The sequence below is a fragment of the Microplitis demolitor genome, chromosome 8, assembly GCF_026212275.2.
Source record: "Microplitis demolitor isolate Queensland-Clemson2020A chromosome 8, iyMicDemo2.1a, whole genome shotgun sequence".
Taxonomy (NCBI): domain Eukaryota; kingdom Metazoa; phylum Arthropoda; class Insecta; order Hymenoptera; family Braconidae; genus Microplitis; species Microplitis demolitor.
Window position 1 is genome coordinate 13,718,469 of NC_068552.1, and position 22,739 is coordinate 13,741,207.

At 30.4% G+C, this 22,739-nt stretch overlaps 5 protein-coding genes across 10 annotated transcripts; 1 reads left to right on the forward strand and 4 right to left on the reverse strand.

Moving 5' to 3' along the window:
- Nucleotides 1-123: 123 nt before the first annotated feature.
- Nucleotides 124-6,797, reverse strand: LOC103573260 (nuclear pore complex protein Nup98-Nup96). 2 transcript variants are annotated; one of them, XM_008552270.3, is made up of 4 exons: nucleotides 6,528-6,797; nucleotides 6,262-6,323; nucleotides 752-6,158; nucleotides 124-680 (listed from the first exon to the last, which is right to left on the reverse strand). In XM_008552270.3, the coding sequence occupies exons 2-4, from the start codon at nucleotides 6,290-6,292 to the stop codon at nucleotides 485-487; spliced, it is 5,634 nt and encodes a 1,877-aa protein (XP_008550492.1). In that variant the 5' UTR covers nucleotides 6,293-6,323; nucleotides 6,528-6,797; the 3' UTR covers nucleotides 124-484. The 2 variants fall into 2 exon arrangements, with proteins under 2 accessions (XP_008550492.1, XP_008550493.1); XM_008552271.3 differs by having other exon boundaries at nucleotides 6,688-6,792.
- A 230-nt stretch (nucleotides 6,798-7,027) lies between these two features.
- LOC103573259 (aurora kinase B) lies at nucleotides 7,028-9,244 on the forward strand. Its single transcript, XM_008552269.3, has 5 exons — nucleotides 7,028-7,270; nucleotides 7,948-8,274; nucleotides 8,374-8,532; nucleotides 8,608-8,839; nucleotides 9,071-9,244. Exons 1-5 carry the CDS (start codon nucleotides 7,152-7,154, stop codon nucleotides 9,164-9,166), a joined length of 933 nt encoding a protein of 310 aa, XP_008550491.1. The 5' UTR covers nucleotides 7,028-7,151; the 3' UTR covers nucleotides 9,167-9,244.
- On the reverse strand, nucleotides 9,158-13,125 carry LOC103573258 (poly(ADP-ribose) glycohydrolase). Its single transcript, XM_008552267.3, has 10 exons — nucleotides 12,608-13,125; nucleotides 12,375-12,529; nucleotides 12,172-12,288; nucleotides 11,615-11,776; nucleotides 11,289-11,542; nucleotides 11,116-11,216; nucleotides 10,872-11,031; nucleotides 10,488-10,806; nucleotides 10,166-10,400; nucleotides 9,158-10,094 (listed from the first exon to the last, which is right to left on the reverse strand). The coding sequence occupies exons 1-10, from the start codon at nucleotides 12,723-12,725 to the stop codon at nucleotides 9,250-9,252; spliced, it is 2,466 nt and encodes an 821-aa protein (XP_008550489.1). The 5' UTR covers nucleotides 12,726-13,125; the 3' UTR covers nucleotides 9,158-9,249.
- Nucleotides 13,126-13,831: 706 nt separating this feature from the next.
- LOC103573257 (ATP-binding cassette sub-family C member 5) lies at nucleotides 13,832-16,601 on the reverse strand. The gene is made up of 7 exons (XM_008552266.3): nucleotides 16,434-16,601; nucleotides 16,233-16,342; nucleotides 15,415-15,976; nucleotides 14,890-15,339; nucleotides 14,670-14,796; nucleotides 14,286-14,591; nucleotides 13,832-14,212 (listed from the first exon to the last, which is right to left on the reverse strand). Exons 3-7 carry the CDS (start codon nucleotides 15,966-15,968, stop codon nucleotides 14,195-14,197), a joined length of 1,455 nt encoding a protein of 484 aa, XP_008550488.1. The 5' UTR covers nucleotides 15,969-15,976; nucleotides 16,233-16,342; nucleotides 16,434-16,601; the 3' UTR covers nucleotides 13,832-14,194.
- A 1,559-nt stretch (nucleotides 16,602-18,160) lies between these two features.
- LOC103573255 (uncharacterized) lies at nucleotides 18,161-22,482 on the reverse strand. Of its 5 annotated transcripts, none has more exons than XM_008552262.2 (6): nucleotides 22,405-22,482; nucleotides 21,699-21,860; nucleotides 19,843-21,574; nucleotides 19,319-19,774; nucleotides 19,132-19,258; nucleotides 18,161-19,067 (listed from the first exon to the last, which is right to left on the reverse strand). In XM_008552262.2, the coding sequence occupies exons 2-6, from the start codon at nucleotides 21,712-21,714 to the stop codon at nucleotides 18,435-18,437; spliced, it is 2,964 nt and encodes a 987-aa protein (XP_008550484.1). In that variant the 5' UTR covers nucleotides 21,715-21,860; nucleotides 22,405-22,482; the 3' UTR covers nucleotides 18,161-18,434. The 5 variants fall into 5 exon arrangements, with proteins under 5 accessions (XP_008550484.1, XP_008550482.1, XP_014297562.1 ...); XM_008552260.2 differs by having other exon boundaries at nucleotides 22,344-22,442; XM_014442076.2 differs by lacking the exon at nucleotides 22,405-22,482 and adding an exon at nucleotides 22,159-22,236.
- Between the last annotated feature and the right edge of the window lie 257 nt (nucleotides 22,483-22,739).

Here is a 22,739-nt window from a genome sequence, read left to right on the forward strand (position 1 = left end):
TTTCATATACAAAATGAAAAGAGTGTCAACTTAAGAAATGATCATTTTAATTGAATATTATTTACAGATACCATGTTTTTTTTTTTTTTTTTTTTTTTTAATATAAATTAGTTTAATTATGTCCTCATAAGACTTTGAATAACACAATTAAATTTTTTTAATAACTTTTACAAGTTTTTAATTTTTTGCTTTTAAGAATTTTTTTTTTTCTAAACTGCCTTTTTTTAAATAAGGTCAATTAACAAATTAATATTAATGAATGTATAAAACCAGTAAATATTACATCTAATTTAAATATTTAAGCACAAGTAGTTTTACATTTAATACGCTTCAGTTACAAAAAAAAAAAAAAAAATCTAAAAATTTTTTTTTTTTACATTCATACAATACAAATTTTTCTAAAAATAACAAAAAAAAAATAATAATAACTTGTGCTAAATACTATTGTTATATTATACTTGCCTACAATAAGATTCTTTAATCGTTAATGACCAACAATTTCATTAGTACACATATTAATAATAGGTCGTAATTCTTGTTGCGCATAATCTTCAGGAAGTGGTAACATTGTTATCAAGCGAACTAAGATCTCAGATGTTGATTTCTCTTCATTTGGTTGCAGTAAAAGTATACTTCTTGCAAGATTGAACGTTCGTTTAGCAATTTCAGCTTGACATAATCTAAAAAAAAATTGATTAATTAAAAATCTACAGTATATCAATTAAAAAGAAAAAAAAGTAATAATAATTACCGATGCTTTGCAGTAGGACACGGGAACTGATTAATTTTAGCGCAAAGCGAACTTATTTGAGGCTGAAGAAGTTCAAGTTTGTATCCAAGATTAGAGTAATCAGGATCCTTCAAGAACGATTCAATCTCTACGGCAATTTCCATGTAATCCCAGAGTAATTGTCCTTGGTATGACCACCCATTCACGACGCCATTACATTCTGGTGGAACGAATGGACTCAACAAGGATCTCAGATAATCATAGTTCTCATTAATTATAGCATCTGCTGCCAGATGTTCAATTATGACCTCATGGGCCCGATTCCATTGTTCTGCTTGAAGTAAATACCAAGCAGCTTCTCCGTATCTCTTCGAAGCACATCCTTTAATAGCCTTGGCCTCATTGATCCACTTGGAAGGAATACCAAGTTCCTCCAATAAAAATTTTTCTCGCTGAGTATAATCCAGATCTTCATCAATTTGAACGTGACGTGCAAGCAAATCCATCACAGCTGTTCGTCGGATTGCTGTAGTATTCAAATGCAACACAACAAATATAGCCCAATGCCACAGATCATGAGCTTCTAATTGCGCTGCAAAGTTTGTATGAGTCATTGAAGCCACATGATCGGAAAGATGAGAGTATCCCAGTCCAACAATTACTTGTTGCAACAACCAACTGAGTCGGTAATCAAATGGATCCGCAGTGTGGGTCAGCGGATTAAGAATTTGTTCGAGTGAATGATTACCTGTGCAGTAAAGCTTTAATAGATGATAGCAAAGATCATAAGTTTTCTTGTTACTCAGCACTTCCGGCTCGAAATCTTCTTCTTTATAATCTGGCAGAGGTGCAGCTGCATAAACATCTGCCGGGTCTCCATTAAATGAAGCTTCGTAGAGTTCTAAAACATCAGTAATTGACGCAATAGGTTCTGATAGATACCACAAATGAATAGCAAGAGCTCTTTTCCAGTCTAAATTTTCACAAACGTTTACGATATCATCGTTGCTTGTTAAAGTAATAAGTTCCTCGCCAGCTGCTAGCATATAAATCTTCAATCTAGCCATCGACATATTTGTTACGACATCAGTCAACTGCCAAAGAGCGATTGCTTGTTTCGCCAATTCTTTAACGCATGAAGAACCACCCAATTGAGATATAAATATTGCCAAAGTATAATCCCCGATTTTTCTTGCTATTTCACAAGCTTCTTCTAATTTATTGGCAGACAACATTGAAAGCATCATTTTATCCTCGGCATTGATCTCTGATAATTCATGTTGAACTGTATCCTCCACAACATTTTTTAACCAATCACTGAATGCTTCTCTTCTTATCATGACATGACTATGACTTTGTTTGTCTGAATCTGATTGTAGTGCTGGTAAATTACCCCAAAGAGCAACACAAAGTTGCCATATATCAGCAGCGTAAGATGATAAATGTTCAGTGGTTAAATTATTAGCTATTTCTTGAGATAAACCGCAGTGATCGTGAAGAGCTGAAATTCCAGCTTCACCTCCGCCAACACGAATCCAACGGCAATTATTTTCTTCACCAATGACACAGTGGTTCAACTGGATTCGAAGATGCTTTTCGATACTCTCTTTGAATACTGAAATATAATCACGATCTGCCCGATTACCGCCTAAAATTTGTAAACGTTGAACGACATTTGATGATGAATAGTCTTCCATGAGACGTCCAGATACATAAGTTTCTATATGACTGAATGAATTTTGCAGTGGTACTACTGATGCTTGCTCTTGAGTAGTCAACGAAATCAAAGTTAATCCTGGTCCCCAAGTAGCTTTAAATTTTCTGCCCATTTGAATACTTATGTCAGCAATTGTATTAAATTTCAAACGATTACAAATTGATTTTCTCAGTGGAATTACTTCGCAACGATACTTGAGTACTCGGGTTGTTGGTTTAACAATCGGTGATGGAAAAAATTTATTCATACTTGATATTTTTTCTACTTTAGCTTGCTGAGTTTTTTTTTGTTTAATTTCTTTTGCATGGGAAAAAGACTCCTTGGGTATCGTCAACATATCATGAATAGTAAGATTTGATCGTAAATTAGCTGTGTAGGTTAAATTATCCAGATCATTATCACGAGTTTCAAAATTTTGTAGACGTCTCATTGGTATATCGGAGTTTTCATACATAGATTGTTCATTATAATCATCACCATTTTCATCAAAAAAACTAGCTTTCATTAATTGAAGTTTGTGACTGTCTGTTCCAACTAGACGAGCGTAAATTGAAGTAGGGCTTAGAGCAGATTGTTTTTCACCCTCAGATTCCTGTTGAATTTCATTACTACTCATGCTATCTTCGTCGTCATCATCCATACGAAATACATTTTTTTCAGTATCTTTTTCAGTTTCTACCGCCTGTCTATTGAATCCATTAACAACTCGTTTATCAGATTTTAATTCTTCAGTAGCTCGTCTCAGTTCCCTTTGATTTAACGTACGTGATTTACGAACAACAGTACCTTTAAGTTTTTTCATATCCTGATTTGCTGGTACATCATCGTCATCATCTGAATCACTTAATCCGTACTTAGAAAAATGTTCAACTTTGAATACCCAAGAACCAGTTTCCGGACGATATTCCAAAAAACGTGTGTCATGTTTTGCTGAAACACGTCTTAATTTACCTTCATAATCCATAACAACCAGACGTTCAGGATCGGTTATTGGTTCATGCTGAGTTTTGTCATGAGGCCACACACGATCTAATGTCACCTGAGCTTTACGATTTAATCCTTGACCAACCGGTGGTTTCTTTTCATCATCAGGATATATGATAACTTCTTTATGACGGAAGTGTACTATCTCATCTAAATTTAATCCGTAGATATCAAATGAGTCCGAGAAATAGACATTGCCGTAACCAGTTCGACCGACTGTGAAATTTGGTACGACACAAGTTTCACCACGGACATATTTATCCAATTGGTCTAAAGATGGTATGGTATAATATCCCGCACGTCTCAAAGTTACGTTGGCTTGATTTGGTTCGACTTCGGGTTGTAATATCGACATTGAGCTTTCATCTAATCCACGACTAGAGTCGTTGAATGTCAAAGAATCACCAGCGCTTTTGTTGCTTCGTCGTTTGATTCGCGACGTCATTTGATTTGATTCTAAATTGCCAGCTGGACTGTTATTTCCTCCACCGTGAGGCCGGAAATCTGCTACTGTGTTGTCTAGTCCTTCTTCTTGAATATCAAATGAATCAAATGGAGATTTTTGTCCATCAAATTCTTCCTCTGGCATTTTTGTTGCTCGAGGTAAGTGAGTCTTTAACCAAGAAGTTGATGATAACCTTCTATTGTCAATTGACTGCCGATTACTTTGCTGCTGATTTTCTTTATCAACAGCTTCATTATCATTGCTGCAGGAAGCTGAGGCTTCAATGTTGCTCTCTACGAGTTCGTTGCTCTGTGTTGCGTTCCCATTTTCAGCAGACGTTGGTGTAGGACTAAGTGACCGTCGTTTTGGACGCAAGACTAAACGTTTTGCGTTTGGACGAGGTTGGAATGCTTCTAACAGTGTTGGATCTTCTTCTTCCAGACCATCAAATAGTGATTTCTTTGATAGCTGTACTGGTGTTACTACTCGGGCTTTTACTTTTGGCGAATTATTTGATGTTGACACTTTAAATTGAGACCCATTGAGGGTTTTGGATGCTGCATTAGCTGGCTTTATTAGTTCTTCCGATTTTCCAGATGCCGGCAGCAAATTTTTTAGAAGTGGTGAATCTCCAAAAGGTGTTGAAACTAAAGCTAAAATTTGCTGATGAACAGGAACTGAACTAGAATTTTGCTGGACTTGATTTGTATTGACTCCGCCACCAAGCAAATTTAATCCAAGGCCAGTATTTGTGCTTGTATTTGTTCCGAAAGCTCCAGGAGCACCAAAAGTTCCTGAACTATTAAATGTTGTACCAGTAGCGGTATTACCAAAGAGACCGCCAGGTTTTGGTGCACCGAAAAGTGAGTTTGTTCCTCCTAAGTTCAAACTTGGATTGGTACCGAGTGTTGATGTAGCAGTAGGTGTTGCGCCAAATGAAAAAGTATTCGTCTGTCCAGCGGGTTTAAATGATGAGTTAAATAATGAAGTATTGTTATTTTGTGTAGTACCAAAACCTGTGTTAGTTCCAAAAGTTGGAGCTGGTGTCGTACCAAATGCTGATCCTGTTCCAAAACCAGTAGTGAGAGGTTTGTTAAACAAATTGGTTGTAGTATTTGCTGGTGCAGTTTGTCCAAAACCACCAAACCCAGTATTAGATGTAGCTGGAGTCATACTGAATGTTGATGGCTTTTGATTGAATAATCCAATACTTTGATTTGGTTGAGCAGTACCAAAACCACCGAACCCTGGTGTTTGGGTATTGTTCATTGTTCCGAATCCAGTTGCCGGTTGATTTGTAGTTGTATTTGAAAATAACGTCGTTGGAGCAGCAGTTCCAAATGGTTTTGGTTGAGTATTAACACCAAATAGACTTGATGATGTTGTAGGATTAAATGCAAAAGCACTAGTAGTTGTTGCTGGTGTACCAAAACCAGTTGGTTTACCAAAAAGACTTCCACCAGAATTAGTCTGGGTACTTGTACCAAATCCCGTTGACATAGATCCGAAACCACTGGAAACAGTACTAGCAATTGTACCAGTACTTCCAAAAGGCGAAGGTTGAGCTGTAGCTCCAAAAAGACCAGTTGTCTGTCCTGATTGACTTGGTCCCTTCATACCAGCAGTGTAATCTTCCAAACGTAATTCTTCCAATGATTTATTTTCATACTCTTTCATCACCATTATGCAATGATGTTTAGTCGATATAGTTTGGGTAACACCTTGTTTTACCATAGTATCTGAACCGACAACTGGATTAAACTTTACTGGAGTCCCAACAATAGCTGATCCAGTGTTAGTACCAGTTCTAAATCCTCCTGGAGTACCAAATAGGCCAGTACTCGCAGTAGTATTTGTTTGTCCAAATGGAGTAGTTTGCTGTATACTTTGCTGAGGTTGTCCAAAAAGACTAGTCCCACTTGTTGAAGCAAATCCGAAGCCTGCTGGCTTATTTGCTTGTCCAAAAGCTGATGTATTATTATTGGTGCCAAATAAACTTGTATTAGCATTTTGTTGCGTTCCAAATAAATTTGTATTAGTCGGAGTAGCTCCAAAACCTCCAAAAGAAGATTGCGTTGTTGCTGGTTGTCCAAATGCTGGTGTAGCTGATGTATTACCAAATAAACCTCCGGTAGTAGTACCCGCAGGTTTAGCACTGAATAGTGATGTGTTATTACTACCAAAGACTGGAGTCGATCCAGTTCCAAAACTCGTTGTGGCAATCGGTTTACCAAATGCTGATTGACCAAACGGACTGCTCTGAGTTGCAGAGTTGAACCCACCTGTATCAATTATTATTATTATCATTAATACACTACTAATAATTTATTTTTACCATAAAAGTAATAATTGTCAATTTTATAAATTTCTATCAAGTATACAAACCAAAAGACGTGTTCCCTGGCTGTCCGAACATCTTGAAATTTACTAAAATTTATTTCTCGCACCTAGACAAAAAATAAACATGACAATGATGATAATTATTTACGAGAACATTTAACTTATAATTGTTTAATATTTTTGTCAGGATATAAACACAAGATATATTGACATTTTAAATATAAAATAAAAAAGAAAAAAAAAAGGAGATTTCACAATCTCACGTAATATGTCTCGTCGACTTGGCGCGCGAGTAGTAAATAAATTCTTACCCTTTTAGAAAACTAAGTATGTAAACAAACGTTTTGTATTAAACAATAATTGCACTTTATTATAAACAATTACAGTTAGTAGAAAAATTGTGAATCATTATCAGCGGATAAAATGAATGAAAAAAACTATTGTAATAATTTATATCAATATAATCATAACCTGATTTTTCGACGGTTATTTACTAGAGGCGCAGTATACAAAGGCCGAGTTTACAACACAGACGAACTTGCCTTGGTCAATTTGCGTTGCAAGCTATTGTGCAAGAAAAAGAAAAATTCTATGTCCGGAAATATTGTCATGGTGAAAAAGAGGGCACTGGTGGTGCCATGCGCCATCACTCTCTGACGTCATATCCACTTGGATTTTATTTGATTGGTTGTTTTTTATCAGTATCACAACTTGAGTTTTTTCCTTCTATCTCTGACAGTTCATTGGTTTCTTGAATTTAAATTGGCGACACTGTCGCGCATGTAAAATTAGCCTTTAACTTTGAAATAAAATTCAAAACATTTTAACGTTTATTTTGTGGTGACCGTTTCGAGTTGACGAAGCCGGCAGAGCGTCTGTTGATTATTACTAGTGAAATTGTTTAAATTTATTATTAGTGACATAGTTTTTTAAAAATGTCGAAAGCAACAAACAAAGTTATGATTATGCCTGAAAATGTACCCCCTGATTATCAAAATGCTGTCGAAGAGATAACAAACATTATGGAAGAGCATGTAAAAATGCATCCAAATGGGTACTTAATACTATTATTGTCTTGAATCACAGTTTTATATTAATTTAAAATGACACTGAAAGTTGCAGATATCAGACAATTTTTTAGTTTTTACAAATAAGTTACTTATCATGAGTGCAAGTGTCGCAGACATACGACAATTTTTTTATTCCATATAAAAAAATTAAATAATTAAAACAATAAAATTTAACAAAATGCATGTACTAAATTTTAAATTTTCTAAACATGCATTTCTTTATTTTTATTTTATAAACATTTTAATTTATTATTTTAAAAATTGTCAGATATCCGTTAACTTTACTATCATTTACTTGTCAATAAAATACAATTTTTAGAATATGCGGAAAATTTTTTTATATTTTATTTCTTTATTCATGGAAAATAAAGTTTTTTAAAGCCTGCTACTTTCAGTATCAATTTCAAATGATCTTGAAGTTAGAAGACAATTAAAAACTTTTGGATTTTTTTTCTAATGAATCAATTGCAAAACAAAAAAACTAAAAATATGCATATGTAGAAAATAAAAAAAAGCTATAGATGCAATTTACTGAAATATTTTTTTTTAATAATTTATCATTTTTAAAAAAATCCAAAAATAATTAATGTCGGCTAACTTGAATATTATAATTTAAATCAATGTCATTTTAAATATAAATATATATTTTTTAAAATTTAAGGTACAAATGGTCGCTGAGTGATTTTGACATTGGAGTTCCTCTTGGTCGTGGTAAATTTGGAAGGGTTTATTTGGCACGTGAGAAAAAAACAAAGTATATTGTTGCCTTGAAAACATTATACAAAGTTGAGTTGATCCAAGGACGAGTAGAAAAACAAGTATTGAGAGAAATTGAAATCCAGTCACATCTACGACACCCAAATATTTTACAAATGTTTACGTATTTCTCTGATGAGAAAAAAATCTACTTAGTACTTGAATATGCTGCACGAGGTGAATTATACAATTTCATGAAAAAACAGCCTGGAAGACGATTTAATGAACCTCTGTACGTTACAAATTAATTTTATTTTTAATTATATTACATATTTTACAACGCTTACGTAGAAAAAAAAACATTTTAATTATAATTTTTAAAATATTGCAGATCAGCTAAATTTGTCTATCAAGTTGCTGATGCTCTGGAATATTGTCACAAAAATAATGTCATTCACAGAGATCTTAAGCCTGAAAATTTATTGCTTGATTATCATGGAAATGTTAAGTTAGCCGATTTTGGATGGTCAGTTCATGCGCCATCGTCAAAGTAAGTCCACAATATTTAAAAAACTTTTTTCTTAAATAATATTGAGATATAATCAGGTGCATTTTTTTTTATCAGACGTAATACGATGTGTGGAACATTAGATTATTTGCCACCGGAAATGATAAACGGTCAGTCTTATAACATTCATGTTGATAACTGGTGCCTTGGAATTCTATGCTATGAGTTTTTGGTTGGTGAACCACCATTTTTGAGTGAGAATCAACAGGATACTTACAAAAAAATTCGCAGTGCTGATATCACATATCCTCCTCACATTTCAATGGACGCCAAAGATCTTATATCTAAGGTATAATTTATATTTATATATTTATACATTTATACATTAGTTAATGCTCATTTTTAACGTTTGCAAATTTTAAACAATTATTTTTAAAAATTATCTCCAAATCAGCAGCATTGGAAATATAAAAATAATCTGAGTTATGAAAATTTAAATTATTATTTTATAAAAATCTTTTTCTTTTTTTTTCTTTTACTATTGTTCATTTTCTAATTAATTTTTTATTTATTTTTACAGCTTGTTAAAAAACAAAGTTCCGAAAGAATACCTTTAAGTTCTGTCAAGAAACATATCTGGATAATTAAAAATAAAGATAAAGCAAAACTAACTTAAGTTAATAAAAAAACAGTTATAATTTTAATTATTTATAATTTGTATTAATCTTCACTTTCGTATATTATAATAATTTTTAATAATTAATTTTTTCGTGAAAAATAATCTAGAATTTTTTTTTGACCACTCTCCAGAATATTTGATTTTTCAGGACTTGGAGATTTGTTTACTTTACAATTATTGACAGTATTAAGATTACTGGAGGATTTATTGACATTATCAACTTGTTCAGGAATAGGTGAACTAAGATCTTGTTGTATATTTTCAGGTTTCTTGACATTTTTTGATTCAGTGACATTTTCTACTTGTTCACTGCATGAATCAGACGAGTCATCATCCGTTAATAATTCGTTTTTACTCAAAGCTTGAAGACCAGTCAATCGTTTTTTTGTTGATTCAACTCGAAGTCTATCTTTCTCATTCTCATTCTCAGCAATAATGTTCCATAATGATTTTTTATTATTGTCAATAGTTTCTTTTGTGCGTGTACTGTTGTCATCAACGGGTTTACTTTCACGACATTTTAATTTATTCTTCCTAGTATCCCATTTCTCTTCGGTTGTTTTTATTTTTACAGTACTATTATTTTCAATATGTTCACTAATATTTTTAGTACATGTGTTATCTTGTTTATCGTCTTCATTATTTTCATCTAATAATTTCCGTATTTTTTCCTCTTCTTCCATGTCCGGCGGTTTTGTTTTTTGAACTGATAATTTTTTTGCAGTCATTGTTAATTTCATTGATTCACTTTTTTTAGGCGTTTTTGTTTGTGGATTTTTTGTTGGGTGAGTCAGTTTTGGCGGCGATACTTTAAAGTAATTTGTCAGAGGTTTTATTTGTGTATGGTGATACAAAAAATGATAGAAATAAAAATGATTAGGCGCGGATTCACGTCCGTATTCTCGGAGTATAGCAAATAATCGAGCTAAAGAAATAAATTAATTAAAAACAAAAATACGGATACATATACAAGTAATGAGAGTAAAGAATATTTACCAACGCTAATATTGTGGTTGATAAGATGCCAGTACATGTCAGAAATACAATCTCGTAATGGTTTATCACCAAATGTAAAGTAAACAATTGGTCGCCGACTTACCGCTGCCGCCATTAATTGAATTAAAACTTTTAATTGTGGATTTCCTCGAAACGCTCCACACCCCCAATTGCCAGTTGCTATTCCAGATAAATCGCTTTCAGGCATTTCAACAGAAGAAAATCCTGCATATGCCTATAGAAAAATATTATTTTAATCACTATCGTATCAATGTTGAGTATTTTAATGTGCTAACATAATTAAATATTTTATTATAAGCACCTTATTTAACTCACGAATAACATATCTTCCATGAAATTGTTTGTCTGCTTGTGTGAAGTATAAAGCATCTATGGCAACAACTGTAGTTTGACGTCTTCCACTGCTGTCACGTGGAGTTTCATCAACAAAATTACCAGCCCATTTAAAACTATGACCATATCCTTCGTAATCGCTGTATCTTTCAACTCCAGTGATAATGAGCGCTTCAGTATCATCTAGTTCTTCTGTTACTAGCATAGTTACTAAGAGCTCAGGACAAATGACAAAACGAATTTCTTCTTGGACACAACCCCGATTCAATACTCCTCCTCCAACGTATCTATTTAATTCAAAGTATAATTACATTTTTAAATAAATTAACTAATTATTATAATAACTACTAACTTATTAGCAAAATCAACTTGAAGGAGTCCAACCCCGTCAGTTTCAATGGTCCCTTTACTTGTAATATGTAATGGCGGCAATGGACAGTTTGCTCTATCCCATTTCGGACAGTTATCTTTTGAAATAAAACGCCTTTTAATTGTAATGGTACCTTCTGGAGCTACTCTATGGATGAACCACCAATATCATTAATAATTCAGTCATATATTTATAGATAATTAAAATTAGAATTATTTTTACGCACCAGAAGTTGTAACTCTTCGAAAATAATGAAATAAACACTTTAGTTTTTCAGTTACTGTAGTTAATCTACTTGGTTTTTCTCCTGGGTAAGCTGAGAATAATCTAAACATATAAATTATTGATTTCTATAGTTATGTACATCGAACACAAATGTATTTTAATTAAATAATGTACCCATTAAAATTAATAAAAGGATAAGATGCGTATTCTGTATTAGATTTTACTGAATTACGACGTGGAAATGTACAAAAAAATGCATTAGCAAGTAACGAGGCAACTTGGAGTTGACTGAGACTGATTGAATGATTTGAATGCTGTTTCAATAAAGGAATAGGACCAGTTATAAGTGTTGGTAATTGAAGAGCCAGTTGTATCATCTTGGGAAGCAGTTTATTGAAAAACATATCAGTAGATTCTTCATCCATCAGCTAAAAAATAAATGTTTTTATTGCCATAAATTGAAATGTAATTAATTAATTACTTATTTATTTATTACATACGTCTTCAAAAAAGTAATGTAAGGCATTGAAATTCCATTTTGGAGCGTATTTATTATTGTAAGATAAAATAGCAGCTTCTAATTGTAGACTAGATGCGAAACTTTGTAATAATGCTTCCTGAATTACCTCCCATCTTACGCGGAACTCACATTCTTTATCATCCTAATGTAAAAAATTATTCAAATTTATAAATGAATATACTGTAAAAAATTTTCGGAGTGAACGCGAATTAAATCCGGAGTGATTGCGAAGCAGATGACTGTTTATTTATTTAACCTCCTCGGAGTGAAATCGACTCCTAAAAGGAATTTATTTTAATATTAAAACTATGAATTGGAGTGAATGTGGATTTAAATAAAATCTAGATCCTTGGAAATCACTCCGTAGAAAAGACAAACTCTCTATTTATTTTTTAGGCAGAGTGATTTTTTTAAAAGCCCCGGAACTATGAGTGAATTCAGATTGAATTAAAATCCGCCATCACTCCGAAGTTACTCCCGATTTTTTACAGTGTATAAATTTAAAATTTAAATATTTATTTTTACTCAAGTATTTACTTTTTCGATGGGATAAAGAGATTGTGGAGAGTGTGGCATTCGCACATAATCTGCACACCATTTATCAACTGACTGAGATGGATATGGTTTTGGTTGTCCTCTATTAGGAATTGGCAACTGGAATAAAAATTAAAGAAATTTATTATTTTAAAATTCTAATCAATAATTAATTAAAATATAAATGTTACATATTTGATATCTACTTGGAATAATACTGTATGATGTTCAGATGGACGGATTGGAGGCTGTTGCTGATAACCAAAAAGTCCTAAACCTCTATAAATTTCATCCATACTTACTCCCTTCCATTCTGGGGTATCATCAGCCCATTGCGGTTCGTTTAATTCATCAGGACAAGCTTTAAAAGAAGAGACAGTTATATTGATGTTCATAAAAATGCGTAGTTGTTGATATAAATTAATAAAATCATACTAACATTCATCCATGTTTGATGGTCCTGAATCCTGCACTTCGCAATCAGAAAATATATCTTGTGACATTGGTTCGTTGATGTCCTCATCAACAGGAGCAACAGATGATGTTGATTCTGCCATTGTCTATTTCAAGGATTTATTTCAGTTACAATCTAAGGCACGATCAGTCGATTATTAAATTTAATATTTTAATCTAATTGTATTAAATTAATTAATTATTGTACGATTCAAATAAATATATTGTTAAAATAATTTAGAAGTAGCCATTGCAGATTGTTATTGATAATGAAAATAAATATTTGCGTATTTATATAGTAGTAACATGAATTTTTGAAGGTTATGACCAAGAAATTAAATTTAGCGCCGTCTTTAACAACGTCATTGTATTTGTTTGGTTCTTCAATTTTTTTGTTTGTTTTTTTTTTTTAAGAACGTCAATTGAACGCTTGGTACTCATGATAAATTACAAATTTAAGTAAAATTAAGACTTCATTAATAACTAAAGAATATAAATTCATATCGACATTCTAATTAGCAAATTGTCTAACTTAATATTTTTCATTAGCTGATTCTGCGCAATTTTCAGATCGTAATAGTCAAAAAAAATATTATATGAGTAACCTAGACGAAAATATTATGCATATACTAGATATGGAATTGATTTGTAGATGAAAAAAAAAATTTTAAATTACTTTTTTTTCGCATAAATGGAGGATTTTTTGAAACGGAGTTAGACCATTTGTTAATTAGAACGTCGACATGCATATTTAAATATTTAAATGTAATACAAATATGAAAACTTTCTATATTAATAAATAGAGTTACTGCCAATAGGGAACGAATTACGGGCTACTCCGTATAAAAATATACAGATAGTGTCATCTTCGTAAGGGTTTGAATTAAAAAATAAATTTTTCTATGGACTTTTTTTAGGATCCTCCTACTAGAGAACATCACAATGAACAAAAAACTTTCATATTGTGGTGAATTATTCCCAATAGAAAAAAGTTGCAGGCCACTGTTCATAAAAATACACAGGCAGTCTCATCCTCATTCATCCTCATGTGGGTCTGAACTCGAAAAATAAATTTTTTCATATGGTTATTCAAAATCTATAAATATAAATTGTATTTGTATTTCAGTTTATAATTATTACAAAAATTTTATTAGAAAATTTTTTTTAACATATTAATTAAGACATCTTATTTTAATACAATTAAATAACTTACAACCACAAACTATTTTTTAATTATAACTATTTTCACTTTTTTTGATTATAAATAAGATGTCAATTAACTAATTTATCATAATCTTTGTTTCTCGTGATTGAAATACTTTTAATTTCAACTCATATATTCGATATATTTATTATGTACTGATTAGTATTAATAATACCCTTTAAGAATAATAAATAAATGAATTTTTTATAAATAATAAATGAAGAATAATAAACCTTTAGGAGAAAAAAATGATAAAAATTTGAATTAAATTAAATGACTGATAGTATTTTATGATAGGTGACATAAAAAACATGGCAAAATTTGAATTTTATGCAAAACATGCGCGCTTCAGATAAGCGCCAGAGAAAATTATAATTCAGCGCCATCCTGAAAAATAAAAAAATTATTTATTAGTTACCTAATAGATGTGTGGAAATTTATATTATTGAATGACACTTACAAAATCGAAGATGTACTGAGTTAGTTGTTCTATTTCTTCATAGTGCATTAGACATATCATTATCATTATAATGAAGAAAGTAACAGTACCAAATATTTTTGTATTGAGAAAAGAACTACATGAAAAATCACTAACTTCTTCAATAGAAGTAGATTTATCATACAGCAATAGAGCAGAATTTTTGTCAACAGTAACGTTCATTTTAGATGCATAGGACGCATTAGATTGCAATAATGATTCATGACTACCTTGAGCATTTATTTGACCATTTTTCATTACATATATTTCATCACAACGACTAAGATACTAATTAATGTAAAATATAAATAATATTAATAAATAGTATATAATTTAATTGATAAATAAAAATGTATGAATAGTTACCATTGGATTGTGTGTAATGAAAATAACAATTTTATCTTCTAAAGCTCCTTTAATTAAATTTTCAAAAATGTTTTGTCCAGTACTGCTATCAATCGAATTCAATATATCGTCTAAGAAATAAATGTTTCTAAAAACAAATAAAATATATAATCGTTTAGTAAAATAATTTTAAACAATGGTTTGTTATTTAAAAAAAAAAAAATTATAAAAGATCAATTACTTATTGGCGTAAAACGCCCTTGCAAGAGCAAGTTTTTCTTTTTGTGTTTCAGTCAACTGTAAACCTGTTTTTCCAATTACTGTTTTATCACCATTTGGAAACGATTTTAGATCTTCCCTTAAACAACTTAATGCAATTGCTGCATGATAACGTTGAGCATCGTATCCATTGGTACAAATAATATTTTTTCTAATAATAAAGTCTGAAATTGGGATTTGACTGTTGACAAAAACACATTTATTAATCCACGATGCTCTGTCAGGAGACAAGCGTAACTGAACCAAAGCTGATTTAATTATATTTTTGTCAGTTTGATCTGAGTTATCGAAAATTCCAATTACGTTAGAGTTTTTTGCTTTAGAAATAATTATATTTAAACTTTCAATGCATCTTAAGATTAAATTTAACGATTCATCTTCATCGATTTGTTTTTCATCTGACAAAGTGTTCCTATAATTAAAAAGTAATTAAAAAATTCCGTAATTAACAATTAAAATTATAGTTATATAACAATATATTTAATACTTTTTTTGATCATCAGTTTTTAATTCGAATGTAAATTTTTTAGTTCCTTCGTTACTTTTTGGTTGACCAAAAATAAAATCAAAAGTCTTGGGAGCGAAATTTTCTCCTGAATTCAAAGGAAGATCAGTTGTTGATGTTGATGGAGAAGTGCTGTTATTTGAAGAACTGTCACTATTGTTAGGCAGTAAATTTATTTCTTTATCTGTACTTGAACTTTTAGTTGCACATTTACTTGATAATCTGAATCTCGTGGCAGATCTAATTTTTCTACCATCGTGATTCGAAAAAGTTGATACATCACCTTCAGATGATGATAATCTGTTCTTACTTGGTGGAATTTTTAACTCAGTTGAAGAAGAATATTTTATATTTTCAGTTTCAAGTGATGTTAGATTTAATTTATCTGGTAATTTTTTTGTATCACCATTTTGTAAATTAACCGATTGTTCTGCATTGTCGAACACATTTTCATTTTTATTATTTGAATTAACTACCGTACCACTGGCTTTTGAAGAATTTAAATTATTTAATGGTATAGCTGAACACAGATTCATAATGGATTCTAAACAAAAAAAAAATTTATCAAATAAAATGAAATGATATAAATCGGTGTCAATAAATATTTTAATCATCAAACAGCCGCCATGTAAAACAAAGTATTGAAGCCGCATGAGAATTGTTTAATTAATTTATAAATGATGACTAAATAAAGTATTGTTTAACCGTAAGATAATAATTATTGTTGAAAATAATAAACTAGGTAAGAAGAATAATAAAAAAGTATTAATTATTAATAAAAGTAATTGGAAAAAACTTACCTTTGATTTAAAGTTTATAGCGTCTTTTGACTTTTGAATTTTGCTTACAATGAAGATGTATAAGAATTTATTATTTGAGTATACTGTTGAAGGATGTCTGAGTCATCGGTCTGTAATTTAGTTGTTTATGTTTGACTTTAATGCATATATTGAATCAAATATTTTTAAAAGTATATCTAAGTGTACGATGTAACAAAATACCCTAGTAGCAATGGCAGTCATACATACATATATATGTATGTTTATATAGTATTTTTTTTTGTATTTCGCTTGACGCTTAAGACTTGATCGAGATTGCTGCTAGAAAAGAAACCCAACTAAATAATCAACACCCGGCGATAAATATTCACTGATATGATGAATGAATCATCAGTAGCGCTGATCGTCGTTTTGTACTTTTTTTTTTTTGCTAATCAAATTACTTCGAGTTTTTCTCATTAAATGGTCCTAATATAATTGTCAAGTGTTCAAAATTAATTTTTTATCTAATACTTGAGATTATAAATTAGAGATCCGTATTCCACTTTCTAAGATTCTACATTAGACAGTGTCAGGAAAAAAAAATTTTTTTTCTTTAGATTACTTATAAGTGTCTTGGAAGATACTTTAATAAACAACGAAAATCCTCCTAAAATTGCAGCTCAATATCTTAAAAGGTCCCCTTTCGGAATTCTAGGTTTCATTATCTTGTAGGAAGTTAAATTCTTATAATCCTAAAGTTAGCCGACGTCTAATAATTTTTTGATTATTTTTTCAAACAATAAATTATAAAAAAAAAAATATTTGAAAAAATTGCATCTGTAGTTTTTTAAATTTTCTACATGTGCATATTTTTAGTTTTTGTTTTTTTTTTGTAATTGATTTGTTTGAAAAAATCCGAAAGTTACTAACTGTCTGCTAACTTTAGAATCATTAAATTCTTTACAAAAAAGGTCTTTAGTGTCATTTGCTCAAAGTTGATAGAAAGAAGTTAAAGAATGAAATTTCGAGTATACTTTTTAGTCTAATTAATATAATTGTTGACAAAAATTTTAATAAAATGATTAAATTTCAATTTTGAAACTTCGCGCCAAGATGGTGCTAATGCGCGTTGTATTCAACGTTCAAATTTTTTGCTAAAGTGGGGTTGGTCGAATGACTCGCAAAATAAATCGATTGCTTTGTATCAACTGACGGTCCAATAGCGCCAGTCAGTATCATCGAAGACTGCAGTAGTAGTCCTGATCCTTCTTTACGTTTAAATTGAAACACAGTATTATAGTTAATTCGTGGAATTATCCATAAAAATTATTGCTCATAGTAATTGTTTAATTAAAATCTGCAGTGTTTGTAAAATTTTAATTATGTAAAGTGTCTGTGGTGTCGTTAAGTGTTGAGTGTTCAGTGCTAGTGTAAAGTGTTGCGGATTGCTGATGCTGATAACTTCCAAGTTTCTGAGCAAAATCATCTGGCATCGTCTGGTGGGAAATAGCAGTCAAGTGACGTTTTTTTAGCTGCAATACACTTGGAGCAATTTAATTCAAATCTCCAAGTGTATTAGGACACCCTTCTGCATATTACTTTTCCACCAAGGTTTGTTCAAACACTTGCGTATTTTTATTTTTTTTTATTTTTTGCACAAGTCAAGCGCGAAAGCGCTGAGGGTGCTTTATGATCGCTCTAAACTTTTAAATATTTTTCTATCATATTCTGTCGCCATTTTATTTTGACGTACGATTTTTAGTTTTCTCCAATTTCCAATAATCTATTTTTCAAATATTTAAATTTACCGCTCAAGTAATAAGAACAATTGATAAGGGTACATTCCGAAATGCGCTACGCTACAGCTATAAATAATTTGTACCTTACCAATAATTAGGTGCTTTACCTTAATAATAATTTGAATGAAAAGTTTGTTGAATAAAAACAAGGAAATATCTCAGAACTTTTATTAAAAAATAAGGCATTTTCATATTTTTTATCGAAAAAATATTTCAGTATAAAGTATACGTGTATTATAAACATTTGATTCTTCCATTGGTGTTAATATTACAAGTATCAAAAACATTGTTTCAAAGTATTTCTAGACAAAACGATTACAACTATTGCAAAATTATGTAGAATTTTACAGCTATGATAAAATTATAATTTATTATAAAATAATTAATGTTTCAAGTATTTGTTTATTTTAATATAAGTTATATATATTATTTTAATTTTTCCTTAGAAAATCTCGAAGTCATCTTCAGTTTCATCCTTATCAACCTCAGTAATTTTCAGATGTTTTATTTCAACACTCTCGACTTGAATTTGTTGATCAATTTGTTCTTCTTCCAGCTGATCATCTTGAGCTTTATCTTGTTGATTTGATTCTTCTGCTTCATGGTTTTCAAGTTTATTTGATAATTGAGTTTTTGGGTTATTGATTTCATCTTGATCTTTATTTTTTTCTTTTTCAATGTTAATTATTTGAATTGGTTGAGATATTTCTGTCAATTCAATAGTTTCAGTACTAACTGAATTATTATTGTCAAAATGATTTTCTTTAATAGCTTCTTGTATTTCATCCTTGTCATTTTTATGTGTTCCTGTTTCAATACTATCATCCTGAGTTTGATGACTTGATTCATTTACTTTTGAGCTGTCTTGAGTTTTTTGAGTTACCAAATTTTGTGAATTCTCATTCGGGTTTGATAATTGATCATGAATATTGTTATTATCAGTTACATTGTTATCTGCATCAGTTTTGACGAATGAAGCATAAAATTTGTTTGTGGTCATCAAATAATAATGATTACTTTCTTCAACAATTTCTCCTTTGTTTAGTATATAAATTTTGTCACAACGACGAAGGTACTGATACAATAAAATAATACGTAATTAATATCAATATTGATAAACAAATTATTAAAATACTTACAGAAAATTTATCATCAATCAAAATAATAATTTTTTCTTTAAGAGCACCAGCAATTAAAGTTTCAAATATAAATTGCGCATCTTTAGTATCGATCTTGTTAAATGCATTGTTCAAAATATATATATCTCTGCAAAAAAATAAATATTTTATAAAATGATAATTATAATTATATACATAAATATCTTACTTGTTAGCATAAAAAGCTCTAGCGAGTGCAATTTTTTGCTTTTGTGCATCTGATAAATCAATACCATTATCGCCAATTTTCGTTAAATCACCAAGTATCAGTGAATCAATATCTTTTTTCAAACAACACATCGCAACTGCGGCATAGTATCGTTGAGCTCTGAATGGTTTACCATCTAAAATATTGTCTTTAATGGTAGCATTTAAAACCGAAGATGATTCACTAACAAATGCGCACTTGTCATTAGACATGAATCTTGGATTTGCGATGCGTATTTGAATCAATGCAGACTTTAAAATATTACTTTTAGCGGTTTCAAAATTTTCACAAACTCCAATCAACTTTGACTTTTGTACTTTAAAAATAATTGTATTTAATGATTGGATACAATTAATTGTTGACGCCACTAACTCATCGTCACTAAGTTCTTTTGTTCCAATTGCTTCTTTGCTAAAACTAAAAATAATTTGGTTACTGCTAGATACAATTAATTAGATATTATTAGTAATTTTTTTTAGTCTTACTTAGTTTTTTGCCTTGATAATAAATGTGAATAATTAAAAGGCCATACAGCACTGGTCTCAGAATGGTCTTTTGATGTTGACGCAGGTGAAAAATTCAAGTTAAACTTTTGTGGTGAAAATATAACGCTGTGTGATGTTGAAGAAACTGGTTTCAAAGTATCTGATAAAACTTTTGAATTGAATGGGCTTGAGTTGTTAAGACTAGAAAAATTTCTATCAGTCAACCAATTAAATCGTTGATTAAATGGTGCAGGTATGAAACCAGAAGATTTCGTTGCCGATCCTGGGAAACTGATCGGATTTGATATCTTAGGTTTGTAAGTGAAAAAATCAGCAGATACTTTAGCGTCCGTAATTAAATTTGTTGTTGAAGTCTCAGAAGTACGAGGAGTGGTTGTTTGTTGTTTGAATAAACTAGGATATGGAAAAGGATTAGTTTTTGCAGGTGTTTCTTTATCAACAAAAGATGATGACGGATTAAAAATGGAAGAAGTAGTAGTTGGTGAGACATACCAACAACTATGGTTTGATGACATAAAATTAGAGTTAGAAGGATTAGTTTCCGTGGTAGATATTTTATTTGAAAATGGCTGGGTTGGAGATAAAGCAAAAAATGGAGGAGCTGACGGTGTAAGCCCCTTATAGGTTGATGTACTAAAGAAACTGTGTTTATTTGTTAAAGAATTAGTTGATTTGGGTTTTTTTTCAGTAGATAATGATTTTAAAGAATTAAAATCAGATGTAGTAGTGACCCATGTATTACTACTACTACTACTACTACTACTATTACTAGAACTAGTAGTAGTTGATGGTGTAAAAAGGTTGTGATTAGAATCGGTGGTTGGTGTAAAAGTAAATGAGTGGTTTAGTGGCATAGACTTGGCAGTAGAAGAATTAGAAACTGTGGTTGATGTTTCTTTAGAAGTTGATGTTGTAGGTTTAAAAAGTGATGGAATAATAATTGGTGTTGTAAAACAATTACTACTAGGAGGAGTAAAATTAAATGTGGAAGAACTGGTTTCTTTGGCTGATGGTGTAGTGAAAATTGATGATGTAGGTTCAAAAATAAATGAGCTAGTGGTTGTTTTCGAAACACCATTATGGTTAAATGGCATAACAAATGTGTACTGTTCTTTACGGTTATTATTGGTGAAAGGAAAATTAGCATGAAGAAAATCAGTTTTCGGTAGTTGGGTCGCGAAACAGCTCTGATTAGATGTGAAAGGATTATAAGTAGTATTTGTAAATGAAGGGGTAACTTCAATGGCAGCAGATGGGAAACTATTAGATTTTGGTGTTGAATCAAATTTATTATTTGCTGATGTTTCATTAGCAACGATAGTCGATGGACCGGTAGTTGTTGTTGCTGGAGTATTCTTGGAGGTTGATGATGTTGGGTTAGAAGAAATTTGGTCGATTTTCAATACCAGTTTTCGTAAACTACTGATTAATTCTTCAACAAATTCTTTAATTACATTCAACTGATTATTTTCGCTCATATCATCCGTATCAGTTTGCTTAGAATTTGAAATCCTTAGCGATGCATTTGAAATAGCACCAATATGATTCCAAAGTTTTGGTGCATTAAAATCTTCTAATTGCAATTCTTCAAATGATTTATCGTTATATTTATCCATCATGGTGACAGCCATATACTTTGCTGCTACATTATACGTATGACCATCTCTTATTACACAATCAAATCCAGTGGATGGTTTGTAATCATTTTCTTCTGAAAAGTTTAAATTATAATTAATAATCAACATTATAAAATCTAAAAATTATGTTAATTGTTTTCAAAATGTTTTAATGCAAAGTATATTTGCTTCAATAATTAAATAAAATAGTGTACATACTAAAGGCGCCGTTCATTTTCAAGAGTATCAAGATCAGTAAGTTGTACTCTTTTAATTTTTGTGTAAAATTATTGTACACTTAATATTGATCCTGATCTTTGATAACAATGTTATTAAATCCAAGATTTTAATAATAATATAAGGGTTCAATTGAGTCAATACCTTGAATAACAATAAAAATAATCAAAAATTTAATTATTTAAATAATACAATTTGGCTAAAAATTTTTATTTTTTAGCATAAAATAGAGAGGAAAGAGAAATTATTATTATTTTTATTTATTATTATATTTTCTTATAATATTCTAAAAACTTGACTGTACAAATTGATGACGCATTTTGATGAAATATTTTCAGTCTTTATCAGTCATTAATCTTGACATATTTCGTTACCATACGCAACAATAAATTTTAAGATCATAATATTTATATTACATATTTTTTCAATAAATTTAACATACCGGTAATTAATTATTCATTGTTCAATTAATACAAAATTATAACAAGCTTCGTATTTATTATAATCTCGTCTAAATAATATGACGTGTACTAACTATACTAACACATCAAAATATATTTTTAAAAAAGTAGGTTATTACTTAAGTTATAAATTTTATTATATATAATAATTTAAACAAGAGCTTACCATTAAATTGTTGATGAAATAATGATTTTATTTTATATTGTATTGATTTTGAAGAATTTACCTGAAGAATAATTTTTTTTTTCACTTTTTTAGTACGTATCGTAGGCAGATGTAAACAATAACAAACTCATGTCATGTGTGTTTATATCAGCGCCTCGATGAATAGTCCGAATGGTCTACTTTGTTTTGATGTGTGCGTTAACTCTCACAAATGACGTCAGAAATTTTTGAAAGACCGATAGCTTACAACATGTAACGCAATCAAAATAAATTAAGGGTATTTCCAGATAGTGTCCCCCATTTTTTAAAAATATTCAATGACTTTCAACTGTCAAAACGGTACTAAAATTTTATTAATTAATGAAAAAAATGTTAAAGCATTAATTGAAAAAAGGA